At 53.3% G+C, this 23,552-nt stretch overlaps 4 protein-coding genes across 6 annotated transcripts; 3 read left to right on the top strand and 1 right to left on the bottom strand.

The window, feature by feature from the left end:
* The first annotated feature begins 728 nt into the window (after positions 1-728).
* CLDN7 (claudin 7) lies at positions 729-4,035 on the top strand. Of its 2 annotated transcripts, XM_001169597.6 has the most exons (5): positions 729-784; positions 1,600-2,121; positions 2,956-3,120; positions 3,215-3,299; positions 3,405-4,035. In XM_001169597.6, exons 2-5 carry the CDS (start codon positions 1,899-1,901, stop codon positions 3,565-3,567), a joined length of 636 nt encoding a protein of 211 aa, XP_001169597.2. In that variant the 5' UTR covers positions 729-784; positions 1,600-1,898; the 3' UTR covers positions 3,568-4,035. The 2 variants fall into 2 exon arrangements, with proteins under 2 accessions (XP_001169597.2, XP_063655595.1); XM_063799525.1 differs by lacking the exon at positions 729-784 and having other exon boundaries at positions 1,465-2,121.
* ELP5 (elongator acetyltransferase complex subunit 5) lies at positions 4,001-12,261 on the bottom strand. The gene is made up of 9 exons (XM_016931417.4): positions 11,903-12,261; positions 11,388-11,558; positions 11,152-11,212; positions 10,984-11,064; positions 9,157-9,377; positions 6,908-7,089; positions 5,254-5,349; positions 5,011-5,111; positions 4,001-4,367 (listed from the first exon to the last, which is right to left on the bottom strand). Exons 2-9 carry the CDS (start codon positions 11,479-11,481, stop codon positions 4,253-4,255), a joined length of 951 nt encoding a protein of 316 aa, XP_016786906.1. The 5' UTR covers positions 11,482-11,558; positions 11,903-12,261; the 3' UTR covers positions 4,001-4,252.
* Positions 12,262-12,352: 91 nt separating this feature from the next.
* Positions 12,353-20,158, top strand: CTDNEP1 (CTD nuclear envelope phosphatase 1). Of its 2 annotated transcripts, XM_016931418.4 has the most exons (9): positions 12,353-12,790; positions 16,605-16,671; positions 16,766-16,884; positions 17,086-17,157; positions 17,578-17,694; positions 17,811-17,922; positions 19,314-19,398; positions 19,704-19,760; positions 19,998-20,158. In XM_016931418.4, coding segments are annotated over exons 1-9 (732 nt in total). In that variant the 5' UTR covers positions 12,353-12,688; the 3' UTR covers positions 19,999-20,158. The 2 variants fall into 2 exon arrangements, with proteins under 2 accessions (XP_016786907.1, XP_511976.5); XM_511976.9 differs by lacking the exon at positions 19,998-20,158 and having other exon boundaries at positions 19,704-19,903.
* Positions 20,159-20,872: 714 nt separating this feature from the next.
* Positions 20,873-23,490, top strand: GABARAP (GABA type A receptor-associated protein). The gene is made up of 4 exons (XM_003315344.7): positions 20,873-21,678; positions 22,241-22,319; positions 22,460-22,578; positions 22,997-23,490. Exons 1-4 carry the CDS (start codon positions 21,589-21,591, stop codon positions 23,060-23,062), a joined length of 354 nt encoding a protein of 117 aa, XP_003315392.1. The 5' UTR covers positions 20,873-21,588; the 3' UTR covers positions 23,063-23,490.
* The last annotated feature ends 62 nt before the right edge of the window (positions 23,491-23,552 follow it).

Genomic DNA, 23,552 nt, shown 5'->3' with positions numbered 1-23,552 from the left:
GAGACAAGGCGCAAAGGTAAACGAAAAGACAAGGAGTGGGCTGGGTGCGGTGGCTCACGCCTGTAATCCTGCACTTTAGGAGGTGGGGGCAGGGGGATTGCTTGAGTTCAAGTGTTCAAGACCAGCCTGAGCAACATGGTGAAAACCCTTCTCTACCAAAAATACAAAAACTTTAGCTGGGCGTGGTGGTGTGCACCCGCGGTCCCAGCTACTGGGGACGCTGAGGCGGGGTGATCGCTTGGGCCCAGGAGGCGAGGCTGCAGTGAGCCGAGATTGCACCTCTGCACTCCAGCCTGGGTAACACAGACTCCCCCCTCTCAAACAACAAAAAAAAGACAAGGAGTGAAATAGGAAGCTCCAAAGCAGGAAAGGCAGGAAGGGGAGATGACCAAAGATGAAGGAGGAAGGAGCAAAAGGCTGGAAGGGGTGCCGGGAGGAAGGAGGGAGCAATGCTTTGGGGAGAGATAGCAGGACTGCAGGGTGAGGGACCATGGACGACCACCTTAGAGAGCCAGATTATAGGGAGGACGGAACAGTGAGGGCGTGAGAGAGTGCACAGCAATTGGCAGTCCAAGCCCAGGCCCGGGAGGGAAAGAGAAACGGGCGAGTGTGGGGGAGGGGTGGGAAAGGTGGAGGATAGGTCTGAAAAGACTCTAAGGGAGGGGAACGATGGGTGTGGCCAAGACTCTGACCTAGCCCTCACCCTGCTCCCCACCCTCGGCCGGCTTTAGGTCCCAGTGGTTTCTTCCTCCAGTTAGGAGCTTTGATGCCGGAGGGGATAGTGGTAGGTGGGGAGGTTGAGTGCAAAGGTTTCAGGCTGTAAGTCATGTTGGGTTGGAATGGGGGCACAGGAAGGTGGGGCTGTTGGGGAGCCACGCTAAGCCGGGTGTCTGTAGCAGAGCCAGAGAACCGGGACACTGAAGAGGGTGCTGAAGGGGGCGACTCTCAGGGATCGGGCCAGGGCCCCCGAAGGTGGGATCGACCAGGGTAGGAGACAGAAAAAAAAAGGAGAGCAGCGGGTGGGGGCGAAAGAAGGGCCGGGGAGAGAGCACTTTGGACAGAACCCGGCGGGGAAAGGGCGGCGCCGAGGCTGGTCAGGGGCGCCCCGCAGCGTCCCAGGCGCACCTGTTGGGAAGAAAGGAAGGGGCTTCCCGGTGTTCGAGGGAAATCCAGTCCGGAGGGGCTGACTCGGAGCTTGGGACTCCTGGGGAGCCACCGCCTCCTCCCCAGCGGCGGTCAAAACCGGGCAAGCGAAGGGGCGTGACCCTGGTGCTCAGGTTTCTTCCTCCTCACCTGGGCAAGGAGGGGTGGGGGCCACGACTTCCGGTTCAGGTGAGTGTCCCTTCGGTGACGTCAGGTCATCCTCGGCCGCCCCTCCGGTCCCGCCTCCCCCTCCCGCGCTCCCGGGGCGCGCGGGCCGCGCCCCCGACGTCCTACATATACTCAGGTGCGCCCCACCTGTCCGCCCGCACCTGCTGGCTCACCTCCGAGCCACCTCTGCTGCGCACCGCAGCCTCGGACCTACAGCCCAGGATACTTTGGGACTTGCCGGCGCTCAGAACCGCGCCCAGACGGCCCCTCCACCTTTTGTTTGCCTAGGGTCGCCGAGAGCGCCCGGGGGGAACCGCCTGGCCTTCGGGGACCACCGCTTTTGTCTGGAACCACTCTCCCGGCGTATCCTACTCCCTCTGCCGCGAGGCCATCGCTTCACTGGAGGGGTCGATTTGTGTGTAGTTTGGTGACAAGATTTGCATTCACCTGGCCCAAACCCTTTTTGTCTCTTTGGGTGACCGGAAAACTCCACCTCAAATTTTCTTTTGTGGGGCTGCCCCCCAAGTGTCGTTTGTTTTACTGTAGGGTCTCCCGCCCGGCGTCCCCAGTGTTTTCTGAGGGCGGAAATGGCCAATTCGGGCCTGCAGTTGCTGGGCTTCTCCATGGCCCTGCTGGGCTGGGTGGGTCTGGTGGCCTGCACCGCCATCCCGCAGTGGCAGATGAGCTCCTATGCGGGTGACAACATCATCACGGCCCAGGCCATGTACAAGGGGCTGTGGATGGACTGCGTTACGCAGAGCACGGGGATGATGAGCTGCAAAATGTACGACTCGGTGCTCGCCCTGTCCGGTAAGGCCGCGGGACCGACGGGGCGGACGCGCCCTTGACCGAGGTGGCGGGGTGGCGCGCGTGGGAGAGCCGAGGCCCCACGGCTGGGGGCCCTGGGTTGCCGGGGAGCTGCAGGGCGAGGAAGTGGTCGGCTGGGGGCGGCGGGGCTGGGTGGGAGCGGGCCGGGGTTCCGGCGGCTGCACGTGGGCGCGCACCTCGGTCGCCCACGGTCCTCTTCCTCCCCCAACCCAGCCTCGTCCCCGGCTCGGAGCAGCGGTGCTTAGGCCGGGGCCATCCCCTCCTCCATTCCCGGGCAGGCCATGGCCTCCGTCATCTCCCGTCCTTTTCTCAGACAGAAACGGCCCCGGGGCGCGGGGCACGGGGCGCGCCGAGGGCCGAAGGGCGGTGCGGCTGGTCAGAGTGGGCCGCCGCCTGCTGCCTCTAATCTTATCGGCCGATTAGCCGAAGCCACAAACCCGGTGGCCTCGATAGCGGGCTCAGAGCAGGGACGCCGGCTGGCATGTGCGCCGCGCGGGGCTCGGACCACCGTCTCGGCTTCTCTTCGCTGCACCCTTTCACCCTTCCCCCTATCCAGGGCAGTTTCACCGAAACCCCGGCGCCCCGGGCGGATCCTTGAGCGGAGAGGGCGGGGCGGGAGCAGGAAGGCCGCGCTGTCGGGAGGGGCGGGGACCTGCCCGCTTGGCCCAGGTCTTGGACACCTGGGCGCCCCTGGCCCTCGGCAGAACACGGCGCCGGACAGAAGAGGTCCAGCGGTTAGTGGGCGCGGCCGGCGGCACGAAGGCTGGAGCCGCCTGCATTTCCAGCAATGACGGCGCCCTTTCCCCTCGCCCGCAGCGGCCTTGCAGGCCACTCGAGCCCTAATGGTGGTCTCCCTGGTGCTGGGCTTCCTGGCCATGTTTGTGGCCACGATGGGCATGAAGTGCACGCGCTGTGGGGGAGACGACAAAGTGAAGAAGGCCCGTATAGCCATGGGTGGAGGCATAATTTTCATCGTGGCAGGTGAGCCCCCGGGTTCTCCCATCTGGGAGGAGCAAGGCTGGGCAAGGCGCCCATTTGGGGCCTCACTATACTGAAACCGTCATTCTCTCTCCAGGTCTTGCCGCCTTGGTAGCTTGCTCCTGGTATGGCCATCAGATTGTCACAGACTTTTATAACCCTTTGATCCCTACCAACATTAAGTAAGTCCGGGAACCCTGCCTCCTAAGGGGACAGGTCTGGGGTCCTGGAATAGGGAAGAGGGCAGAGGCACGCCAGGGTTTCTAACCACCCCCTTCTCTTCACAGGTATGAGTTTGGCCCTGCCATCTTTATTGGCTGGGCAGGGTCTGCCCTAGTCATCCTGGGAGGTGCACTGCTCTCCTGTTCCTGTCCTGGGAATGAGAGCAAGGCTGGGTACCGTGCACCCCGCTCTTACCCTAAGTCCAACTCTTCCAAGGAGTATGTGTGACCTGGGATCTCCTTGCCCCAGCCTGACAGGCTATGGGAGTGTCTAGATGCCTGAAAGGGCCTGGGGCTGAGCTCAGCCTGTGGGCAGGGTGCGGGACAAAGGCCTCCTGGTCACTCTGTCCCTGCACTCCATGTATAGTCCTCTTGGGTTGGGGGGGGGGTGCTGTTGGTGGGAGAGACAAAAAGAGGGAGAGTGTGCTTTTTGTACAGTAATAAAAAATAAGTATTGGGAAGCAGGCTTTTTTCCCTTCAGGGCCTCTGCTTTCCTCCCGTCCAGATCCTTGCAGGGAGCTTGGAACCTTAGTGCACCTACTTCAGTTCAGAACACTTAGCACCCCACTGACTGCATTGACAATTGACTAAAAGATGCAGGTGCTCGTATCTCGACATCCATTCCCACCCCCCTCTTATTTAAATAGCTACCAAAGTACTTCTTTTTTAATAAAAAAATAAAGATTTTTATTAGGTACGGGGGTGTTCTACTCTCTCACATTACCCCATGTCTTCATCCTACCTTCTGTCCTGATGAGACGCTGCTTCCTGGCTCACAAGGCGGGGCTCCATAGACAAGGGGAACCAAGGTGGGGCAGGGAGAGGGTAAGGCTAACACAAACAACAGGAAGATGGTTCTGGGCCCAAAGTCTTCCCGCGCCCCCTCCAATTACAATCTAATCAAATCTGGCCAGTCAAATATCCAGGTCGTCATCTGGGTCTTCTTGGTCCAGGTCATCATAAGCATCTGGCTCATAGAAGATGTGGCTGGTAGCCTGCCCTGGCCTAGGCCGCAGGAGAGCCTGCTGTCTGAGAAGGGAAGATTTGGTGCTGGTGAGGGTAGCTAACAGGTTGGGTCTGGATACTTTCTTCCAGGTGACTGTGACTCTCATTCAGGCAACCTGTTAGGCCTCCATGTCATTTTATTGGTCCAAGTCCCTTTCTCTGACCTCCATGTTAGAGCTGAAGCACCATTTGGTACTGGGATAGATACCCTTGTACTGCTCTCCTAATAAAACCGTAAGTTCCTAGCAGCTTGAGGGCAAGGATCTTGTAGTCTTGCTTCATCCGCCCACATACTGGGCACAGAACAGCAGGCATGTACTAAGCCCTTGTTAACCAGCCTTTGCCACGCCCATATAGCCTTCTGTCCTCCTAGCACCACTGCCTAGGGATAGCGCCACCTCCCAAGGGTCTGGTCTGGCTCAGCCCAGGCCCAGGGTGCTCTGGGGACAACTGGAGCTGTGACCCAAGGGTCTAAGGGAGAGAAAAGAGACATAAAGGTCCTCTGCCATTATAGGGGGAATGGGTGGATCAAGAACTTGGACTTGTCTCTGGAGGTGGACTTCAGTCCCTATAAAGTCAGGTTAATCAATAACCTGTTGCCCCACCTCTCCACGGCCCAGATGCTGGGCTCTACTCAGGGATCCACGTACCCAGGTCCCAACCTTACTTTTCAGAACTGAACTGGAAGGGCAGGATCAGGCTATCTCTGGCTTCTCTCTCTTTCTTGGACAGGTGAAGGTTAAAGGTCAAATGAGTTGTGGGATCCACCTGTAGGTACAAAGGATGCTGCCACTCTGCCCCATCCCTAGAATCCCTGACCCCACCCCCAACCTCTGCAGCTTTTATTTTCTCTCCCTTGACCAGACACTAAACTACATTTCCTTGTTCTGGCCTTGGCATTCTTAGATACCGGGGGTATATGAGGATCGGAGTAGGGCTGGGACTCTACAGAGAGCCCCTCTTGGAGATCCAGGCTGAAGTCCGGAAGGATGGAGAACCACTGAGTCTGGAGAGAAAAAAGAAAAGAGTTTTTTTCATCTTACTGAAGAAACTAGACAGACTCCAGGACCTCACATCCTCAGCCCCCAATCACCTATTTAACTGACTACTTTCAGCTCCTGCCCTCAACTTTTTTTTTTTTTTTTTTTTGAGACAGGGTCTGGCTTTGTTGCCCAGGCTGGAGTACAGTGGTGTGATCTTAGCTCACTGCAACCTCCGCCTCCCAGGTTCAAGTGATTCTCCTGCCTCAGCCTCCCGAGTAGCTGGGATTACAGGCACATGCTACCACGCCCAGCTAATTTTTGTATTTTTAGTAGAGATGGGGTTTCGCTATATTGGCCAGGCTGGTCTCGAACCACTAACCTCAGGTGATCTGCCCACTTCGGCCTCCCAGAATGCTGGGATTACAGGTGTAAGCCACTGCGCCCAGCCTCTATTTTATTTTCAAAAGTGAAAGCAAGTTGATTAAGGAAGTAAAGGAATAAAAGGATGGCGACTCAGGCAGAGCAGCCCACTTACTCTTTTTTTGAGACGGAGTCTCACTCTGTTGCCCAGGCTGGAGTGTAGTGGCATGATCTCGGCTCACCTCAACCTCCGCCTCCCAGGTTCAAGTGATTCTCCCACCTCAGCCTCCCGAATAGCTGGGACTACAGGCACCCACCACTATGCCCAGCTAATTTTTGTATTTTTAGTAGAGACGAGATTTCACCATGTTAGCCAGGCTGGTCTCGAACTCCTGACCTCACACAATCTGCCCACCTCGGCCCCCCAAAGTGCTGGGATTATGGGCCTGAGCCACCTCACCTGGGCCCCACTTACACTTTATAACCTTGGTAAGTGACTTAAATTTAAACCTCCTTGGGCCGGGTGCAGTGGATCACACCTGTAATCCCAGCACTTTGGGAGACCAAGGCCAGAGGATGGCTTGAGCCTAGTTATTCAAGACCAGCCTGGGCAACAGGGTGAGATCTCATCTGTATAAAAAACTAAAAAGCTGGCTGGATGTGGTGCTACATGCCTGTGCTCCCACCTCCAGCTACACCAGAGGCTGAGGCAGGAGGATCACTTGAACATGGGAGGTCAAAGCTGCCGTAAGTTATGATTGCACCACAGCACTCCAGCCTGGGCAACAGTGAGACCTTGTCCAATAAAAAAAAAAAAAAAAAAAAAACCCAAGGGAAAAAAACCCTCCCTGGACTGGCTTTCCAGCCTGAAAAATGGTGATAATAAAACAATCTACCTTAACCATAGCTGAGAGGATTAAATGAAGTGAGTGATAGAAAACAGAGAAATACCTAAATCAGCTTTTTTTAAAAAAAAGGTCTCACTGAGGGCTGGGCACAGTGGCTCACGTCTGTAACCCTAGCACTTTGGGAGGCTGAGGTGGAAGGATCACTTGAGCCCAGGAGTTTGAGACCACCCTGACCAACACAGTGAAACCCCATCTCTAAAAAAAGTTTGTTTTTAAAGTCTCCTTGAAACATCAGCATTTTCATTGTTCTTCCCATCGTGCCACCCTTTTCTCTGTCCCCCGTTTCCAGTCCTTCTCTGTTGGTTCTTCTGACCTGGTCAGTTGGGCGCTGTCGGGGCCTCCGACACAGGATGTGGGCCGAGGCCTGGCCCGTGGTACCGCCCAGGGTCACCTCAGTCTGAGCAAGGCTGCTGAGAGCTCCTACAGGGCCTGGTCCATGAAGCTCTTCATGTAGCAAGCCCAGCACACTCACTTTCCCCACTGAGGAGCTGTCACCTAGAGGAGGACAAGAAATGTAGAATAGTAGGGAGCATTCAGGTTGGTGGCCTGGGAGCTAACAGTGAAGAGGAGAGAGCCTCACAATTCCATCACAGTGCTGCCAAAATCCTGACGTCCCTTGGCCAATCTCACTACCGTGCTCTGAGCCTCCTCCAGCCCACACCTTAATCTCCTCTATCATCCCAATGTAAAGCTGATCAAGGCACCGCTCTAACTTCTATCCTTCAGCAGCTCCTCTGCCTTCAGGATGGAATGAACGCTTCCAGCAGGTGGTGTCCACTTACTTTCCAGCCTCATCTCTTACGCATGGAAGTACTTGTAGTTTCTGGAACTTCCCAAGATCCCAGTCAGTGCCTTCAATTCTCTGCCTCCCTTTTTGGGAGCATTTAGAGTGTCAGGTACTATGCTAAACGCTTTCACACAGTGTTTGAATCCTTACAAAGGTCAGCGTTTTTAGGTCAAACCGTATGAAATCACTGACATTTAACCATTTTTTTTCTTTTCTTTTTCGAGATGGAGTCTTGCTCTGTCGCCCAGGCTAGAGTGCAGTGGCGCAATCTTGGCTCACTGCAACCCCTGCTACTGGCTCAACAATACTGCCTCAGTCTCCCGAGTAGCTGGGACTACAGGCGCGTGCCACCACGCCTGGCTAATTTTTGTATTTGGTAGAGACGGGGTTTCAGCATCTTGGCCAGGCTGGTCTTGAACTCCTGACCTCGTGATCTACCTGTCTTGGCCTCCCAAAATGCTGGGATTACAGGCATGAGCCTCTGCGCCCAGACTGTTTTTATTTTTTTGAGATGATGTCTTTCTCTGTCACCCAGGCTGCAGTGCAGTGACGTGATCTCAGCTCACTGCAACCTCTGCCTCCTGGGTTCAAGTGATTCTCCTGCCTCAGCCTCCCGAGTAGCTGGGATTACAGGCGTGCACCACCACACCCAGCTAATTTTTTGTATTTTTAGTAGAGACAGGGTTTCACCATGTTGGCCAGGCTGGTCTCCAACTCCTGACCTCAGGTGATTCGCCCGCCTTGGCCTCCCCAAGTGCTGGGATTACAGGCGTGAGCCATTGCGCCCAGACAATATTTAACAACTTTTAACCTAAGAAATGGCAATATAGTGGTTCATCCTAATACTTCCCTTGTACCTTCCCCCATATACAGGGGAAAGTGAAGCAATGAGAGATCAAGCACCTTAATACAAAGCTGGGCGTCTGACTCCTAAGTCCATTCGAGTACCCACAGTGCACTTCAAGGCTAGTCTCAGTGCCCTTGCCCGGCCAAATTTGCCTGGATGACCTCTTGCTCTTCAAGAGAGTGCCTTTTTTTTTTTTTTTTTTTTTGAGATGGAGTCTTGCTCTGTCGCCCAGGCTGGAGTGCAGTGGCCCATCTCAGCTCACTGCAAGCTCTACCTCCTGGGTTCACGCCATTCTCCTGCCTCAGCCTCCCGGGTAGCTGGGACTAGAGGTGCCCGCCACCAAGCCTGGCTAATTTTTTTTTGTATTTTTAGTAGAGATGCGGTTTCACCGTGTTAGCCAGGATGGTCTCGATCTCCTGACCTTGTGATCTGCCCACCTTGGCCTCCCAAAGTGCTAGGATTACAGGAGTGAGCCACCGCGCCCGGCCGAGAGTGCCCTTCTTTAAGGTACCCTGTGCATGTCCTGTATCATCATGGCCTTTATCAGACCATCTTGTAACTGCCTGTTTACTTATCTCCATCTTTTATGGGACTTCGAGCTCCTGGAAGGCAAGGACCCAGCTACAGTCAGTCTGTATTTTGCCATGATCTAGAATTGTACCTGACACATTGTATGTATTTACTATTGATTTGTTAAATGAATGAATGAGTGAAACAAATGAGTAAAAAAATAACTTGGAGAAAAAAAAGCAAATGGTAGATGGCATTAAGGAGAAGTAAAAAAAAAAAAAACAGACAAAAAGGTCAAAAAAATGAAAAAAGGTCTGACTGGAGAACCCAGATGTTTCTTCTAGGGTAGAAAGGAAAAGGGGCACACTCCTTGGCAGAGGGAGATGTATGAGGGGAAACAATGAAGGAGGGGTCTCACCAGGACAAGAGTCCTGATGGCTCACAGCATGCAGGGCCTGGCAGAGTGTGGTGCAAGGAAGGCGAAGTAGCAGCCAGCTGAGTGAATCGAGAGCAATGGTGACAGGAACAGGATCTGTCCTCTTGCACATGGCTCTCAAGGCTCCCAGCGGCCCCCCAGGAAAGGCCTCCTCAGTTTTTGACCAGTTGAGAGGGTCTCTGAAGAAGTCATGGTAAACCAGCCTGCAAAGGGAAAATAAGACACAATATAATATTGCCCCTTCCCCCCAGAGGATCACAAAGTTCATCCTCTGATCTTTATGGCTGTTTTCTCAATTTTTATGAATATCCTAAATATTAGTGAAAGATAATTACTGAGAGAGAGCATACAGTGATTGAGAGCACAGACTTTGGTGTCTGACAGCCTGATCTCCAAGCTTGGCTTTGCTACTTGCCCAAGGTCAGCTAACTGATACATTATCTCTAACAGTTGCCTCATTGGTGAAATGAGATGCCAACCTCTAAGCATTCAGCACAGTGCTTGACACATAATATATGCCTGATAAATGTTAGTTATCACCATTATCAAATATTTCCTGTGTGTGGCACCTAAAGTTTATCACCCTGGATGAAAAAAGAGAAAGCAGAGGACGTGAGACTTGGTCCTGCCTGTAGAACAGCTTAAAGAAAGTCAAGAATTAAGTCAAGAAGTAACAACTACAGAAAAAACAGCTCAGGAAAGGGAGACTGGCATAGGTAGCAGAACTTTTTTTCCCAGATATCTCTTTTCTATCTTCTGGTTCTCTTGTGGAGTGCCCGCTTTTTTTTTTTTTTTTTTTTTTTTTTGAGACAGAGTTTCGCTCTTGTTGCCCAGGCTGGAGGGCAATGGCGCGATCTCCGCTCACTGCAACCTCTGCCTCCTGGGTTCAAGCGATTCTCCTGCCTCAGCCTCCTGAGTAGCTGGAATTACAGGCATTTGCCACCATGCCCAGCTAATTTTTTGTATTTTTAGTAGAGATGGGGTTTCTCCATGTTGGTCAGGCTGGTCTCGAACTCCAGACCTCAGGTGATCCACCCGCCTCAGCCTCCCAAAGTGCTGGGATTACAGGCGTGAGCCACCGCGCCCAGCCATGGAATGCCATCTTAACATACACCACCGCCTCTATCACAACAATGGCTGATACAAAATTGGAGGCTCAGCAGATAAGATGTAAACTACTATTATCATCCACTGAGTTGCCGGGACTAGGAAGTAGAAAGCATCCTACTAATGGTTCTTAATGTCTCCTGATCAGGCATGCGGCTGGGTTTAGGGACTTCCTTATCTCAATACTTTCTTCTCCCCCATGTTAGTCAATAAATCCTGGAAATTCTACCCACTAAAGTCCTTTACATGTGTTCTAAACTTTCCATCTCTACTGCCACTGCCTTAAACCAGGCCTCTATCACTCCCTACCATTATTCCCTAAAATTCATTAGGTCAGGAACAGGTCTGTCTCACTCACTGCCGTCTCCAGTATCTTGCACAGCACCTGGTTTATAGTTGGTGCTCGGTACATATGTACCTTAAAGAGTGAACCCGGATTAATGGATTACTGCAATACCCTTCCCACATGTTCTCCCTATCTCCAGGCTATTTCTCTCTCGACTTCTAAGATCTTTGCTTTGGACTCCCCAAATACTCATCACTCCTCTTATTAATTCTTGCCTCCTGAAAGACCCATATCCAATTCTTCAATGAATATTTAAGGAACTGCTACTACATACCAGGTTCTGCGCTTGTTGTAAAGAAATTTCCTTAGCAATATAGGTCTCAAATTTAATCAAATCTCTTCCAACTGGTACTTACCGATTGTTGATATCAGAGTCAAAACCTTCACGAAACTCTTCCTCGCTCACTTCACAGCCCAGGATATGCACTTGCTCCCCACTAAGGCAGAGATGAGAAGGGATTGTCAAAGAGTGGGCACAGGTGCCCTATCCAGGGTAGGCCGGGGAGACACTGTGGGATACTCACCACAGTGCAGATTTCTTGACAAGCGCCTTCAAGAGACTGCGCCCCTCCCACTCCACGGAATCTGCAGAGCGAGGGACGGATAAAGAGTATGAGAGCGCTGGGATTACCGCCTTCGCGAACCCGTCGCGATTTCCACACCTAGCCTGTGACCCCTGGCCCTTCCTGCCCACTTCCGTCCCCTCAGCCAGGCCCGAACCGCACCCCCCCCCCCCCCACACCGTGCCTCTGGCTCTCACCCCGAAGCAGCACCAGGCCGCCCAAGGCCAACAGCGAGTCCAACATCTCCAACTCGCGTCCGGTCCCTGCTCTGGCGCCCTCTGATGGCGTCATGACCCAGTGTCCCGCCCCCTCGGGGTGAAACGGGCGGAGGACTCGGGCGTCCTCCCACCATTAAGACCTAACATAGTCTGGAATGAGAGGTGATTATGTTCAATATTCCCAGGGGAGCGCTCACGCGGAGGGCCCCCGTCCCCGAGCCCTGGCGCACAGTCGTGCGGACAACGACCCCGTCTACATTTTCACTGTGACCGGGGCGGGAAGAGCAGTGACGGCAGTTGTCAGTGGGAGGGGGAGGAGGACCCACAAGCCCCCCGCGAGGGCCCTAAGCGCGGGGCCAAGTGCCGTCACTCGCCCCGCCCACGCAGCTTGAGGCGGGGCCTGCTTCGCCTCAGGCCCCGCCCCGCGGCCACCTTCTGCGCGTGCGCAATACTGCAGCCTCGTTTGGAGTGCTTTTGGCTTTCCTTATACCTACCCCCCATAGACCGCGCAGGAGGAACTTAGTCCCGGTGAAGCGAATACACGTCACCACCGGAAGTAGTGTCAAAGGGGAAGAGGAGGGGGAAAGACAGGAAGAGGGAGTCCTTTGGACGGTAAAATGGCGCCTGTCAGAGTGGGAAACCCAGCTGCAGAGGCTGCAGCCCCGCTCCCCAGCGGCTAAAGGACCCCCGAGCTCGGGGAGGGGGAGGCCGCTCCGGCCCAGCGCTCCGCGCCCTCCGGCTCCCCCTCCCCCTCCTTCCCTGCTCCTTCGCTCTGCCCGCCCGTTCTCCGCTGCCGCGGCCCTTTGCGCGCCGCTGCCCCCGCCCTCCCCGTTCCTGCGGGCAGCCCCCTAGCGCGCCTGCGCAGCGGGCCACTCTCCGCTTTCCCCCCCTCCCCCTCCCTTTTCCCTTCCTCCCTTTTCCCTAGCCCCCTCCCCCACTGCCCCCTCCCCCAATTATCCTTCCCCTTCCCTCCTGGTCTCCGAGGACCCCATCCTAGCCCTACCTGTCTCGGCCCGCAACCTCCCCGAAGCCGTCGGTGCCACTCCCAGCCCATGTGGGCCCCCGCGGGCTGCCCACGCCAGTCCCCCAGCTCCCTGTTCCGCTGGGCTTTCCCCTCGCCAGGGGTGGCTTTCTGAGCCGCCCGCTCCGTGCCCCTCTCTGCAGCCTCTCCTGCCACTCGGGGCCCCCGTTCCCCCTCCCGGCGGCGGGGGGCTGCCCCCGGGGGGCTGGCGGAGCTGGGCCGCGGGGGCCCCGGGGCCGGCGGTGCCGGGGTCATCGGGATGATGCGGACGCAGTGTCTGCTGGGGCTGCGCACGTTCGTGGCCTTCGCCGCCAAGCTCTGGAGCTTCTTCATTTACCTTTTGCGGAGGCAGATCCGCACGGTGAGCCAGGGTGGGCGCTGGCGGTGTTGAGGACGTCTGTCCGTGGTGCTCAGGGGTTTTCGGAGTGTCGGGCCTCTGTTTGGGCCTAGGAAGGGAATCCTGGCTGGGGCTTTTCTCGCCAGAGAATTGGGCACCCTAAGCGGGGCGAGGTGGGAGACCCTTGTAATAGAACCTTGCCCTTGGGGGTTTTGATGGAGCTAGATGGGTCAGGATTTGGCAACTCTTGGGGGCTAAGGTGGTGGGTGGGGCGCTGTTTAAGAAAGCTGGAGTTGTTGCTAAAGAAACCAAGAGGCGGGGAACACCTGTTTGATGACAGCCGGATCTGTGGATGGGGGCTTGGGAAAGACCCTATTTGGAACCTCGGTGTGTGTTTGGTCCCATAACAAGGAAGAGACAGACTTGTGTGTCAAGGGTGGAGGTGGGTGGGAGGGCATACGTTACAAACAAGGACTGGAACTTGGGAAAGCCCTGGATGTGAAGGAGAAACGCCTGCGGTTCCCATTAAGAGAATTCCTTCAAAAAGGCTGTGAAAATTTATTTCATAGTGTGAGTGTAGGTATCTGGATTTATTGAAGACTAAAGCAGATGCTTTTACGATGGGCCTCTTTAATTGTGGGAGGGAGTTCAAGGTGGGTGCTGTGCCCACCATTGAAGTTTGGGTGTCCCTGTCAGAGGACAGCGCTGGGCAGTTGTAGGGCTTGAAAACGAGGACGTTTGCTTCTCCAGGAGAGCCTAGCATTCTGAGGGAAACTGTCCGGATGGACCCAAGCATCTCTGGGTCCCCTCCCCCTTAGCTTTTCTCCAAGGTCAGAGGTCCTTCAGCTAACAGCACTTTAAATGAATGTGCTCTTGTGGTCTCACCACCACCAGGGAGAATCCTCGGAAGGAGTCTGGGGAGAATTTAGTAAGCGGAGACACAGGTTCTGGGTCTGTACTGTGGTCTGTACCCCTTAGCATACCTCAATACAATTTGAAAGAATAAACCCAGGTTGGGGTGACCTGGGGTTCAGGGAATTTCCAGAAAGCCCTCAGTGGTAGTGGTGATTGATTTAACTGATTTGGAAGAGTGGGTCTGGCCTTGGGTTCATTCTGTCCTTTACCAGTCTGCTTCCACTTCCTGATTTAGGGCGCGAACAGTACAGGATGGTTGTGGCTGTAGGCAGCAGCGCTATTCCCCCGAGACAAGAGCTAGGAGCCAAGAAAAATTTAGGGTCAGAGATGCTGGGATATGTGTGGGGCTATCTCCTGGGGTTTTCTTTTCTGAGACAGTCTCGCTTTGTCGCCCAGGCTGGAGTGCAGTGGTGCCATCTCCGCTCACTGCAACCTCCACCTCCTGGGTTCAAGCGATTCTCCTGCTTCAGCCTCTCTAATAGCTGGGATTACAGGCACCTGCCACCACACCTGGCTAATTTTTGTAATTTTAGTAGAGACGGGTTTTCACCATGTTGGCCAGGATGGTCTCAAACTCCTGACCTCAAGTGATCTGCCCGCCTTGGCCTCCCAAAAGTACTGGGATTGAGCCACTGCACCCGGCCTCCAGGGGTTTTCTTTATGGGTTGACTGCCGTCTTCTCTGACGTTCTCGCTCCAACACATCAGTTTTCTGGGCATACGGAGTGGTGCTTCAGCTCATCCACAGGTTACTTCCAAAATTGCTCTCCTTTGGGCAGCACTGACCCCATAGCCTTTTGTCCTCCCTTCCCTTCCAATCTGGTTTCTTTCCCCACCCCGCTTCTGGCAGATGCTTGGAGCGTTCCCTACATACCCAGCATATGCAACCCGAGATAGCAAGGCTGGACACTGGAGCTCTTTCGGACCTCATCATGGCCCAGGGAGAAAAGAAGGGCAGATCTTGACTAGGGGGAGAGAGCCCTGTGGGTTTAGAAGGGAGAACCTGGTTCTGGTGTGGCTTGGGGCCTAGGTATGCACTGAAGAGGGTTTGTGCCTTTGAAGAAAAGTGTGGAGGAGGGAATTGCCAGGCTTTGTATGGGGAGATATGCGTATCAGGAAATAGCCCCTAGAGAATGCTTGGAGAAGCAGAGCTGGATGAGGTGGTGACGTCCTTGTCCCTTATTCACCTCTCACTTAACGACCCTGACTTCACTCTGGCCTCCTCCAGACCGTGCCAGTCAGCCTGGCAGGGGCTTTCCAGTGTTCTTTGCCTCACCCTGGGTACCAGGATAAGGAGACTGTTCAGCGGGCTGAGGTTCTCTGAACTTGTGACTTGGCTAGAAGGGACAGAAGTGGACAGGTGGCTGGTTAAAATAGGCCTGGTGGCTTCTAGCCAGAGGAACTTAGCTGACCTGACAACCTCTGGATTCCCTCATTCTATATTCCCATTAAGGACCCAGGGATCTCCTCCCGACTCCTACTCCATGTGCACTAGGGAATCTGAGGCACTTAGTTCCCAATGATGGTAGTTGCCACAAATAATTCTTGGGGTGAAGGTTGTGTTGTGGGGGTTGTTTCTTTGTTCAGTGTAGCAGGATAATATCACAGTTAAGAGGGCAGGTTCGGCCGGGGGTAGTGGCTCATGCCTGTAATCCCAGCACTTTGGGAGGCTGAGGCGGGTGGATCATGAGGTCAGGAGCTCAAGACCAGCCTGGCCAATATGGTGAAACCCCGTCTCTACTAAAAATACAAAAATTAGCTGGGCGTGGTTCGCGCGCCTGTAGTCCCAGCTGCTTAGGAGACTGAGGCAGGAGAATTGCTTGAACCTGGGAGGTGGAGGTTGCAGTGAGCTGAGATCGCACCACTGCACTCCAGCCTGGGCAATGGAGTGAGACTCCCTTCTCAAAAAAAAAAAAGAAAAAAAAAGAGGGCACGTTCTTGGGTTGAACTGCATTGGTACAATCCTGGCTCTATCACTTCATTGATTCTACTTTTTTTTTTTTTTTTTGGCGACGGAGTCTTGCTCTGTCACCAGGCTGGAGTACAGTGGTGCGATCTCGGCTCACTGCAACCTCTGCCTCCTGGGTTCAAGCCACTCTGCTGCCTCAGCCTCCTGAGTAGCTGGGGCTATGGGCACGCACCATCACGCCCAGCTAATTTTTATATTTTTAGTAGAGACGGGGTTTCACCATGTTGGCCAGGATGGTCTCCGTCTCTTGACCTTGTGATCCGCCTGCCTTGGCCTCCCAAAGTTCTGGGATTACAGGCGTGAGCCACCGCGCCCGGCTGATTCTACTAATATTAACTGACCACTTTTGCTACTGTGTTCTAGGCACTGGGAATATAGCCATGATCTAGACAAAATCATATTCTCATGGAGTTTTCATTTTAATTAGGGAGAGAAACAACTTAAGATAATTCCTAGCTGTGTGGCCTCAGTTTCTTTAACCTTAAAACAGGTATAACAGTAATATTAGGGTTGTTTTGAGGATTAAATGAAAAAGGCCAGCGTGGTGGCTCATTCCTGTAATCCCAGCACTTTGGGAGGCAAAGGCAGGAGGATCACAAGGTCAGGAGTTTGAGACCAGCCAGGCCAATATGGTTAAACCCCGCCTCTACTAGAAATACAAAAATGAGCCGAGCGTGGTGGTGCACGCCTGTAGTCCCAGCTACTAGGGAGGCTGAGGCAGGAGAATTGCTTGAACCTGGGAGGCGGAGGTTGCAGTGAGCCGAGATCATGCCGCTGCACTCCAGTCTGGGCAACAGAGCGAGACTCCATCTCAAAAAAAAAAAAAAAAAAAAAGAAAGAAGCCTAAATTACATACATAGTACCTGTGGTAAATGTTCATTAGGTGCTCCCTGTTACTGTTACTGGGGAAGGCTTCCTTATCAAGGGTTTCAATCCTCTTTTGTGCTATTTGTAGGTAATTCAGTACCAAACTGTTCGATATGATATCCTCCCCTTATCTCCTGTGTCCCGGAATCGGCTAGGTAAGTATGTGGTGGGAAGCCTCCTTTAGGGTGAAGTAGGGGCCAGCTCTGGGTCAGAGGTCGGTCAGTATTATTCCTCCCCACTCTGGTTCAGCCCAGGTGAAGAGGAAGATCCTGGTGCTGGATCTGGATGAGACACTTATTCACTCCCACCATGATGGGGTCCTGAGGCCCACAGTCCGGCCTGGTACGCCTCCTGACTTCATCCTCAAGGTGTGTGGCGGTGGGGAGTGATGAAATGGTTCCATCTGTTCCTCTGCCCAAACCTGGACTCCCTTTCCCAGTCCCAGAGCATCTGTCTCCATCCGCTGGCACCAGTGTCAGCCTGGAGGAGGGAAGCAGATGGGTGGGGCGTTTTCTAGGCCTGGGTTGTGGTGGTCATGACATCCCCCAGCCCATCTTGTTCCTCTGTAGGTGGTAATAGACAAACATCCTGTCCGGTTTTTTGTACATAAGAGGCCCCATGTGGATTTCTTCCTGGAAGTGGTGAGTTTTGGAGAGCTAAAGGGAGCTCTGTAATGAAGGCATGGTTTTAGGGCTCTGGGAATTGGGAGGATTTGGAGGAAGGGGTGAGGAGAAACGGGTAAGAGCAGTTTTCTAGAGGGGAGGCTGTGGAATGGTAGGGGAGTGGCTTTCAGTACTTGGGGTTCATTTGTTGTGCTGATGTAATTCTTTTCCGCTGGCATCTTTCTCTTTTGTTCTTGCATTTCTGAATCATAAGAGTGTAGGATGCCTAACACTGAGTTTGGAGGTTTGGGCTGGGGGTTCAGAATTTCGTGTCCTCAGAGACATTTGATGTTGATGGAAGGCCTGAAGGACTATGCCGTTGCCCTTCTGAAAGATAACTGTATGTCTAAAGGAATCATCACCTTGTATGGCATCGCCCTCTCCCCCAATCTATTTCAGGTGAGCCAGTGGTACGAGCTGGTGGTGTTTACAGCAAGCATGGAGATCTATGGCTCTGCTGTGGCAGATAAACTGGACAATAGCAGAAGCATTCTTAAGAGGAGATATTACAGACAGGTAAGCTAGAATCCCAGTCTAAGAGTGTGGCTTGGGAGGGAGGCCACCAGGGAGGGATCTGGGTTTGAGGAGAGTATCCTGGAGAGAGGCCTGCTACATGATCCCCTGCCTTCCAGCACTGCACTTTGGAGTTGGGCAGCTACATCAAGGACCTCTCTGTGGTCCACAGTGACCTCTCCAGCATTGTGATCCTGGATAACTCCCCAGGGGCTTACAGGAGCCATCCAGGTACGGGGGAAGGTGGTGAGTCTGGCAGGACCAGAACATGGTTCTGAGAAGGTATTTTTGCAGGAGACCTGGGCTTTGGTCCTTGAGAGCTGGGATTCCCTAGATTATCCCTAGTTTGCTGTAAGTCGAAATGCAAGTTATTTTTGTGTTTCAAATGAGATACCATATATGTCCATTTCATAAATCGGATTTCTTATATCATTTTTTTCATTTTTAAAATTTATTTTTGGCCAGGCACGGTGGATTATGCTTGTAATCCCAGCACTTTGGGAGGCTGAGGCAGGCGGATCACGAGGTCAGAAGTTCGAGACCAGCCTAACAAACATGGTGAAACCCCATCTCTACTAAAAATAGAATAAAACTAGCCAGGCGTGGTGGCACACGCCTGTAATCCCAGCAACTCGGGAGGCTGAGGCAGGAGAATTGCTTGAACCCGGGAGGCAGAGGTTGCAGTGAGCCGAGATTGCACCATTGCACTCCAGCCTGGGTGACAGAGCGAGACGTCTCAAAAAAAATAATAAAAATAAATAAATAAAAATAAAATTTATTTTTATTTATTTTTTGAGATAGGGTCTCACTCTGTTCCCAGGCTGGAGTGCAGTGTCATGATCATAGCTCACTGCAGCCTCGATCTCCCAGGCTCAAGTGATCCTTCTGCCTCAGCCTCTCAGTAGTTGGGACTACAGGCGTGCACCACCATGCCCAGCTAATTTTTTTATTTTTTATTTTTTTTTGAGACAGAGTCTCGCACTGTCACCCAGGCTGGAATGCAGTGGCGTGATCTCGGCTCACTGCAACCTCCGACTTCCAGGTTCAAGCGATTCTCCTGCCTCAGCCTCCCAAGTAGCTGGGATCACAGGCACCTGCCATCACGCGCAGCTAATTTTTTGTATTTTTAGTAGCGACGGAGTTTCACCACGTTGGCCAGGCTGGTCTTGAATTCCTGACCTCGTGATTCACCCGCTTCGGCCTCCCAAAGTGCTGGGATTACAGGCGTAAGCCACTGCCCTTGGCCAATTTTTTTATTTTTAGTAGAGAAGGGATCTCATTATGTTGCCCAGGCTGGACTCAAACTCCGGAGCTCAAGTGATCCTCCCACCTCGGCCTCTCAAAGTGTTGGGATAACAGGTGTGAGCCACTGCGCCTGGCCAAGTGTGTTTCAAGTGAGGCACAATGGCAGTAAGCTTGACTAGAAGCATCAATAGGTGTGAGATCTGGTGATTAAAACTTAGTTTCGGAGCATAAATCAGGAAAGTTTTACTTAGGTTGTTGACTTCCGGTAGTGGGAGGCATATATTTTTAATAATAATTCCTCCTTCCCTCCAAGAAGAGAAAACACCCAGTCTCTCTTGAATTCTCTTTCTTCTCATCTGCATTTTCACCCACCCTAGACAATGCCATCCCCATCAAATCCTGGTTCAGTGACCCCAGCGACACAGCCCTTCTCAACCTGCTCCCAATGCTGGATGCCCTCAGGTAAGGGAAGTGGGCTCTGGACACTTGGATATCTCAAGAAAGGAGGAGGTGGGGGATCCTCAGAGGGAATAAAAAACGTTTGTCCTGTTTTAACTCTGTTCCCTTAAGAATTTAACATTTGGACCCAGGTCTTCTTACTTCAAAGCTCATCACTTTAGCTAGTAGGCTGTGGGCAAATCGAACCTATCTAATCATGAATATGGTGATAATTTAGGTCCCACATCTCCAGTGATGCTGCCTTACAAGAGTGTTGTGAGGGTATGAACTATAAGGTACTCTACCAATGCAAGTTATTGTCACCCCAGGTTCACCGCTGATGTTCGTTCCGTGCTGAGCCGAAACCTTCACCAACATCGGCTCTGGTGACAGCTGCTCCCCCTCCACCTGAGTTGGGGTGGGGGGGAAAGGGAGGGCGAGCCCTTGGGATGCCGTCTGATGCCCTGTCCGATGTGAGGACTGCCTGGGCAGGGTCTGCCCCTCCCACCCCTCTCTGCCCTGGGAGCCCTACACTCCACTTGGAGTCTGGATGGACACATGGGCCAGGGGCTCTGAAGCAGCCTCACTCTTAACTTCGTGTTCACACTCCATGGAAACCCCAGACTGGGACACAGGCGGAAGCCTAGGAGAGCCGAATCAGTGTTTGTGAAGAGGCAGGACTGGCCAGAGTGACAGACATACGGTGATCCAGGAGGCTCAAAGAGAAGCCAAGTCAGCTTTGTTGTGATTTGATTTTTTTAAAAAAACTCTTGTACAAAACTGATCTAATTCTTCACTCCTGCTCCAAGGGCTGGGCTGTGGGTGGGATACTGGGATTTTGGGCCACTGGATTTTCCCTAAATTTGTCCCCCCTTTACTCTCCCTCTATTTTTCTCTCCTTAGACTCCCTCAGACCTGTAACCAGCTTTGTGTCTTTTTTCCTTTTCTCTCTTTTAAACCATGCATTATAACTTTGAAACCAAAGCGGCCTTAGGTCCTTCTCTGGGGTTTTGGGAAGTGAAGAGAGGGGACTTTGTTCACATGCACCCTGTCCCCCAGGCAGAGGGGGAAGAGACTGCTGTTGGACTCAAGGGGCAGGGGGAAAGATGGTGTTGAGTATAGGGATAGAATAATGTGGACACCAGATGTCTGGGATACAATAATGCTGACACCAGATGCTTTGGCGGGAAGGGCCGAGTGACAGGATGGGCGCGCTGGTGGGGAGTGGAAGGACACCTTTGGAGAAGCAGGCTACGGAAGCACGAAAGGAGAAACCTGGACGGCCAAAGGGCGTAGAGCTGGAGAAACCGGGCTTCGTCCGGGGCACTGACGTGGACAGGTTAAGCGGGCGCTGCCCCCAGGTGGCTGGCGCCCCGACCTCCGCTGTCCGGGAAGGCGTCGGTCCCCCTCCCAGCTGTCGCCCAGCCGGCCCCGCCTCCCCGGCGCCCTCCCAAGCCGGCCCTACTTCGCGCACCCGCCACGTGACGCTCCGCCCTCTGAGATCACATGATTTAACTCAAGCCTTGCAGTGTTCCTCCGCGCTGGCGTAGTCCCTACCTTTCCAATCTCCTCTCCAGTCCCTATTGGTCTACTCATTTTGGCACTTAAGCGTTCTGTAGATCTCTCCAAACATCTGTTTTCTTTTTGACCTCTTATTTCTGGAGATCATCTCCGCCACTTGGGTACTACTTTGTTTTGGTGTCAACGGCCGCCTTCAGCGTAGCAACACGGTTCGTGAATAGCTAACCTTGTAATTGTCTCTGCTGTTCCTCTACGTTGTTAACGAAAGGAACTTGGAGAACCAAGTCTCGTATGATGATTACCATCTTTTACTCCTCTTCAGCCCCAGCTTCCTTGAGGGGACGGTTGGGGAACAGGTTTAGAGTAATTTTCGATGAGCAAAAGCCAACCGTCTTTGCTACGTCGCCTGCGTGGCCCACAAATTGATTCCAAAGCGATTACGCTAATGGCGTGAGGGGGCCGGTCAGTTGGTGGTGCTACGCTAGCAGCGTTAGCGCCGCTGAGGTAGTGGCGTATCTTAGCGGGGGGGCAGTCCCCGATAGTCGGGGGCGGGGTTGGTGAATAGGGAAGTGGCGCAAATTCGTGGATCGCTCCGCTGAATCCGCCCGCGCGTCGCCGCCGTCGTCGCCGCCCCCCGTCCCGGCCCCCCTGGGTTCCCTCAGCCCAGCCCTGTCCAGCCCGGTTCCCGGGAGGATGAAGTTCGTGTACAAAGAAGAGCATCCGTTCGAGAAGCGCCGCTCTGAGGGCGAGAAGATCCGAAAGAAATACCCGGACCGGGTGCCGGTGAGGACAGTAGCCAGGGCCGAGGGCGCGGGACGCTTACGCTGACGCCACAGCCTGGCCTTGGATCTGGGACAGGCAGCGCAGGGATCAGGCTGCTGGCTGTGGTGGGGTTGGGAGCGAGCCTGAAACTGCTGTCCTTGGGACCCAGGATGAAAGGAGTGGGGTAGTGGTGGATGTGGGGTTGAGAGGGATGTGGACAGGAGAGAGAAACGTTAGCATTTGAGGCCTTAGAGAGTTTGACAGCCTGAGCTTCAAATGGTCATCCCCCCAGCTAGCTAAGGTTGCGAGATTGAATCACTAGTCGACCCAGACAAGTCATCTCCGTCTGATTAAGATAGTTGTTTATGGTGACGCCCTATTGGGGGCTGGATCCTGGATATTTAAATGAGCTCCAGTCAGTGAGGTCAGAATCTCTGGGACTCAGTGCTGCACCGCGTGTACAAAGACAAAGAGATGAATCTGGGGTAGATTTAGGTACTAGGAATATTGTTTCTTGAGTTCTTGACAGGTGCAGCTTCGGGGCTGCATTCCTTCTGTCTCCTAATTTTCATCTCTTTATCAGGTGATAGTAGAAAAGGCTCCCAAAGCTCGGATAGGAGACCTGGACAAAAAGAAATACCTGGTGCCTTCTGATCTCACAGGTGGGAACCTGATCCAAGACTCAGGCTTGCTTCCTGTGGGTGGGAGTGCAGTCTCTGCGGGAGGAGGCTCCACCTAGCAGCTGTTCTTTTGAGGGCATTTTTGACCTCTGTGACTTTCTTGCATCTTGTATCTTTTGCAGTTGGTCAGTTCTACTTCTTGATCCGGAAGCGAATTCATCTCCGAGCTGAGGATGCCTTGTTTTTCTTTGTCAACAATGTCATTCCACCCACCAGTGCCACAATGGGTCAGCTCTACCAGGTATGGTGACTGGGAAGTGGTGGAGGCTTTGGAGAGGAATCTTGGAAGAGCGTGAGGGGAAGAAAGTGTTGTTACATCAGTAGTTTTGGACTAGCTTCCTGGCTTGCCTTAAAGTTTCATAATAGCCATGGGTTGGGGGTTTGGACAGAACAGTAGGAGTAGAGAGAAGGAAAGAGAACAGTGAGCTAGAGAAACTATCTGTTCGGGACTCTTCCCAGTCCCCCTCCCCATTCCAAAGCAGCAGAAAACAGTTTGAGGCCTTTTTGCCCAGGACTGCAGAGATTATACTGCTCGTGTGGTAGGCCTTGGAGTCAGTGAAGGAGTCGGGCAATGGTTTGTGGTTCTAGAAGAACGTGTCTGGGTCGTGGTTGGTTTAACTGGAGCCCAGTTGCTGAACAGTTTTCTGCTTTCATCCCAGGAACACCATGAAGAAGACTTCTTTCTCTACATTGCCTACAGTGACGAAAGTGTCTACGGTCTGTGAAGCTGCTGCCCCTGAGTTGGAGGGGGGTCTCATTCTACAAAGAGAGAGGTGGCCCCCCTTTCTTGACCTCCTCCTCCTTCAAGCTCAAACACCACCTCCCTTATTCAGGACCGGCACTTCTTAATGTTTGTGGCTTTCTCTCCAGCCTCTCTTAGGAGGGGTAATGGTGGAGTTGGCATCTTGTAACTCTCCTTTCTTCCCCTTTCTCTGCCCGCCTTTCCCATCCTGCTTTAGACTTCTTGATTGTCAGTCTGTGTCACATCCAGTGATTGTTTTGGTTTCTGTTCCCTTTCTGACTGCCCAAGGGGCTCAGAACCCCAGCAATCCCTTCCTTTCACTACCTTCTTTTTTGGGGGTAGTTGGAAGGGACTGAAATTGTGGGGGGAAGGTAGGAGGCACATCAATAAAGAGGAAACCACCAAGCTGAACTGAATTTTGCCTTGTGTTGCTCCCCTCGTCCCGCTGATTTTAAGTCTTTCCAAGGTGTCAG

Source organism: Pan troglodytes, chromosome 19 (genome assembly GCF_028858775.2).
Source record: "Pan troglodytes isolate AG18354 chromosome 19, NHGRI_mPanTro3-v2.0_pri, whole genome shotgun sequence".
Lineage (NCBI taxonomy): Eukaryota > Metazoa > Chordata > Mammalia > Primates > Hominidae > Pan > Pan troglodytes.
Note: the sequence above shows the minus strand (reverse complement) of the source record. Positions and strands in the feature narration are given on the sequence as shown.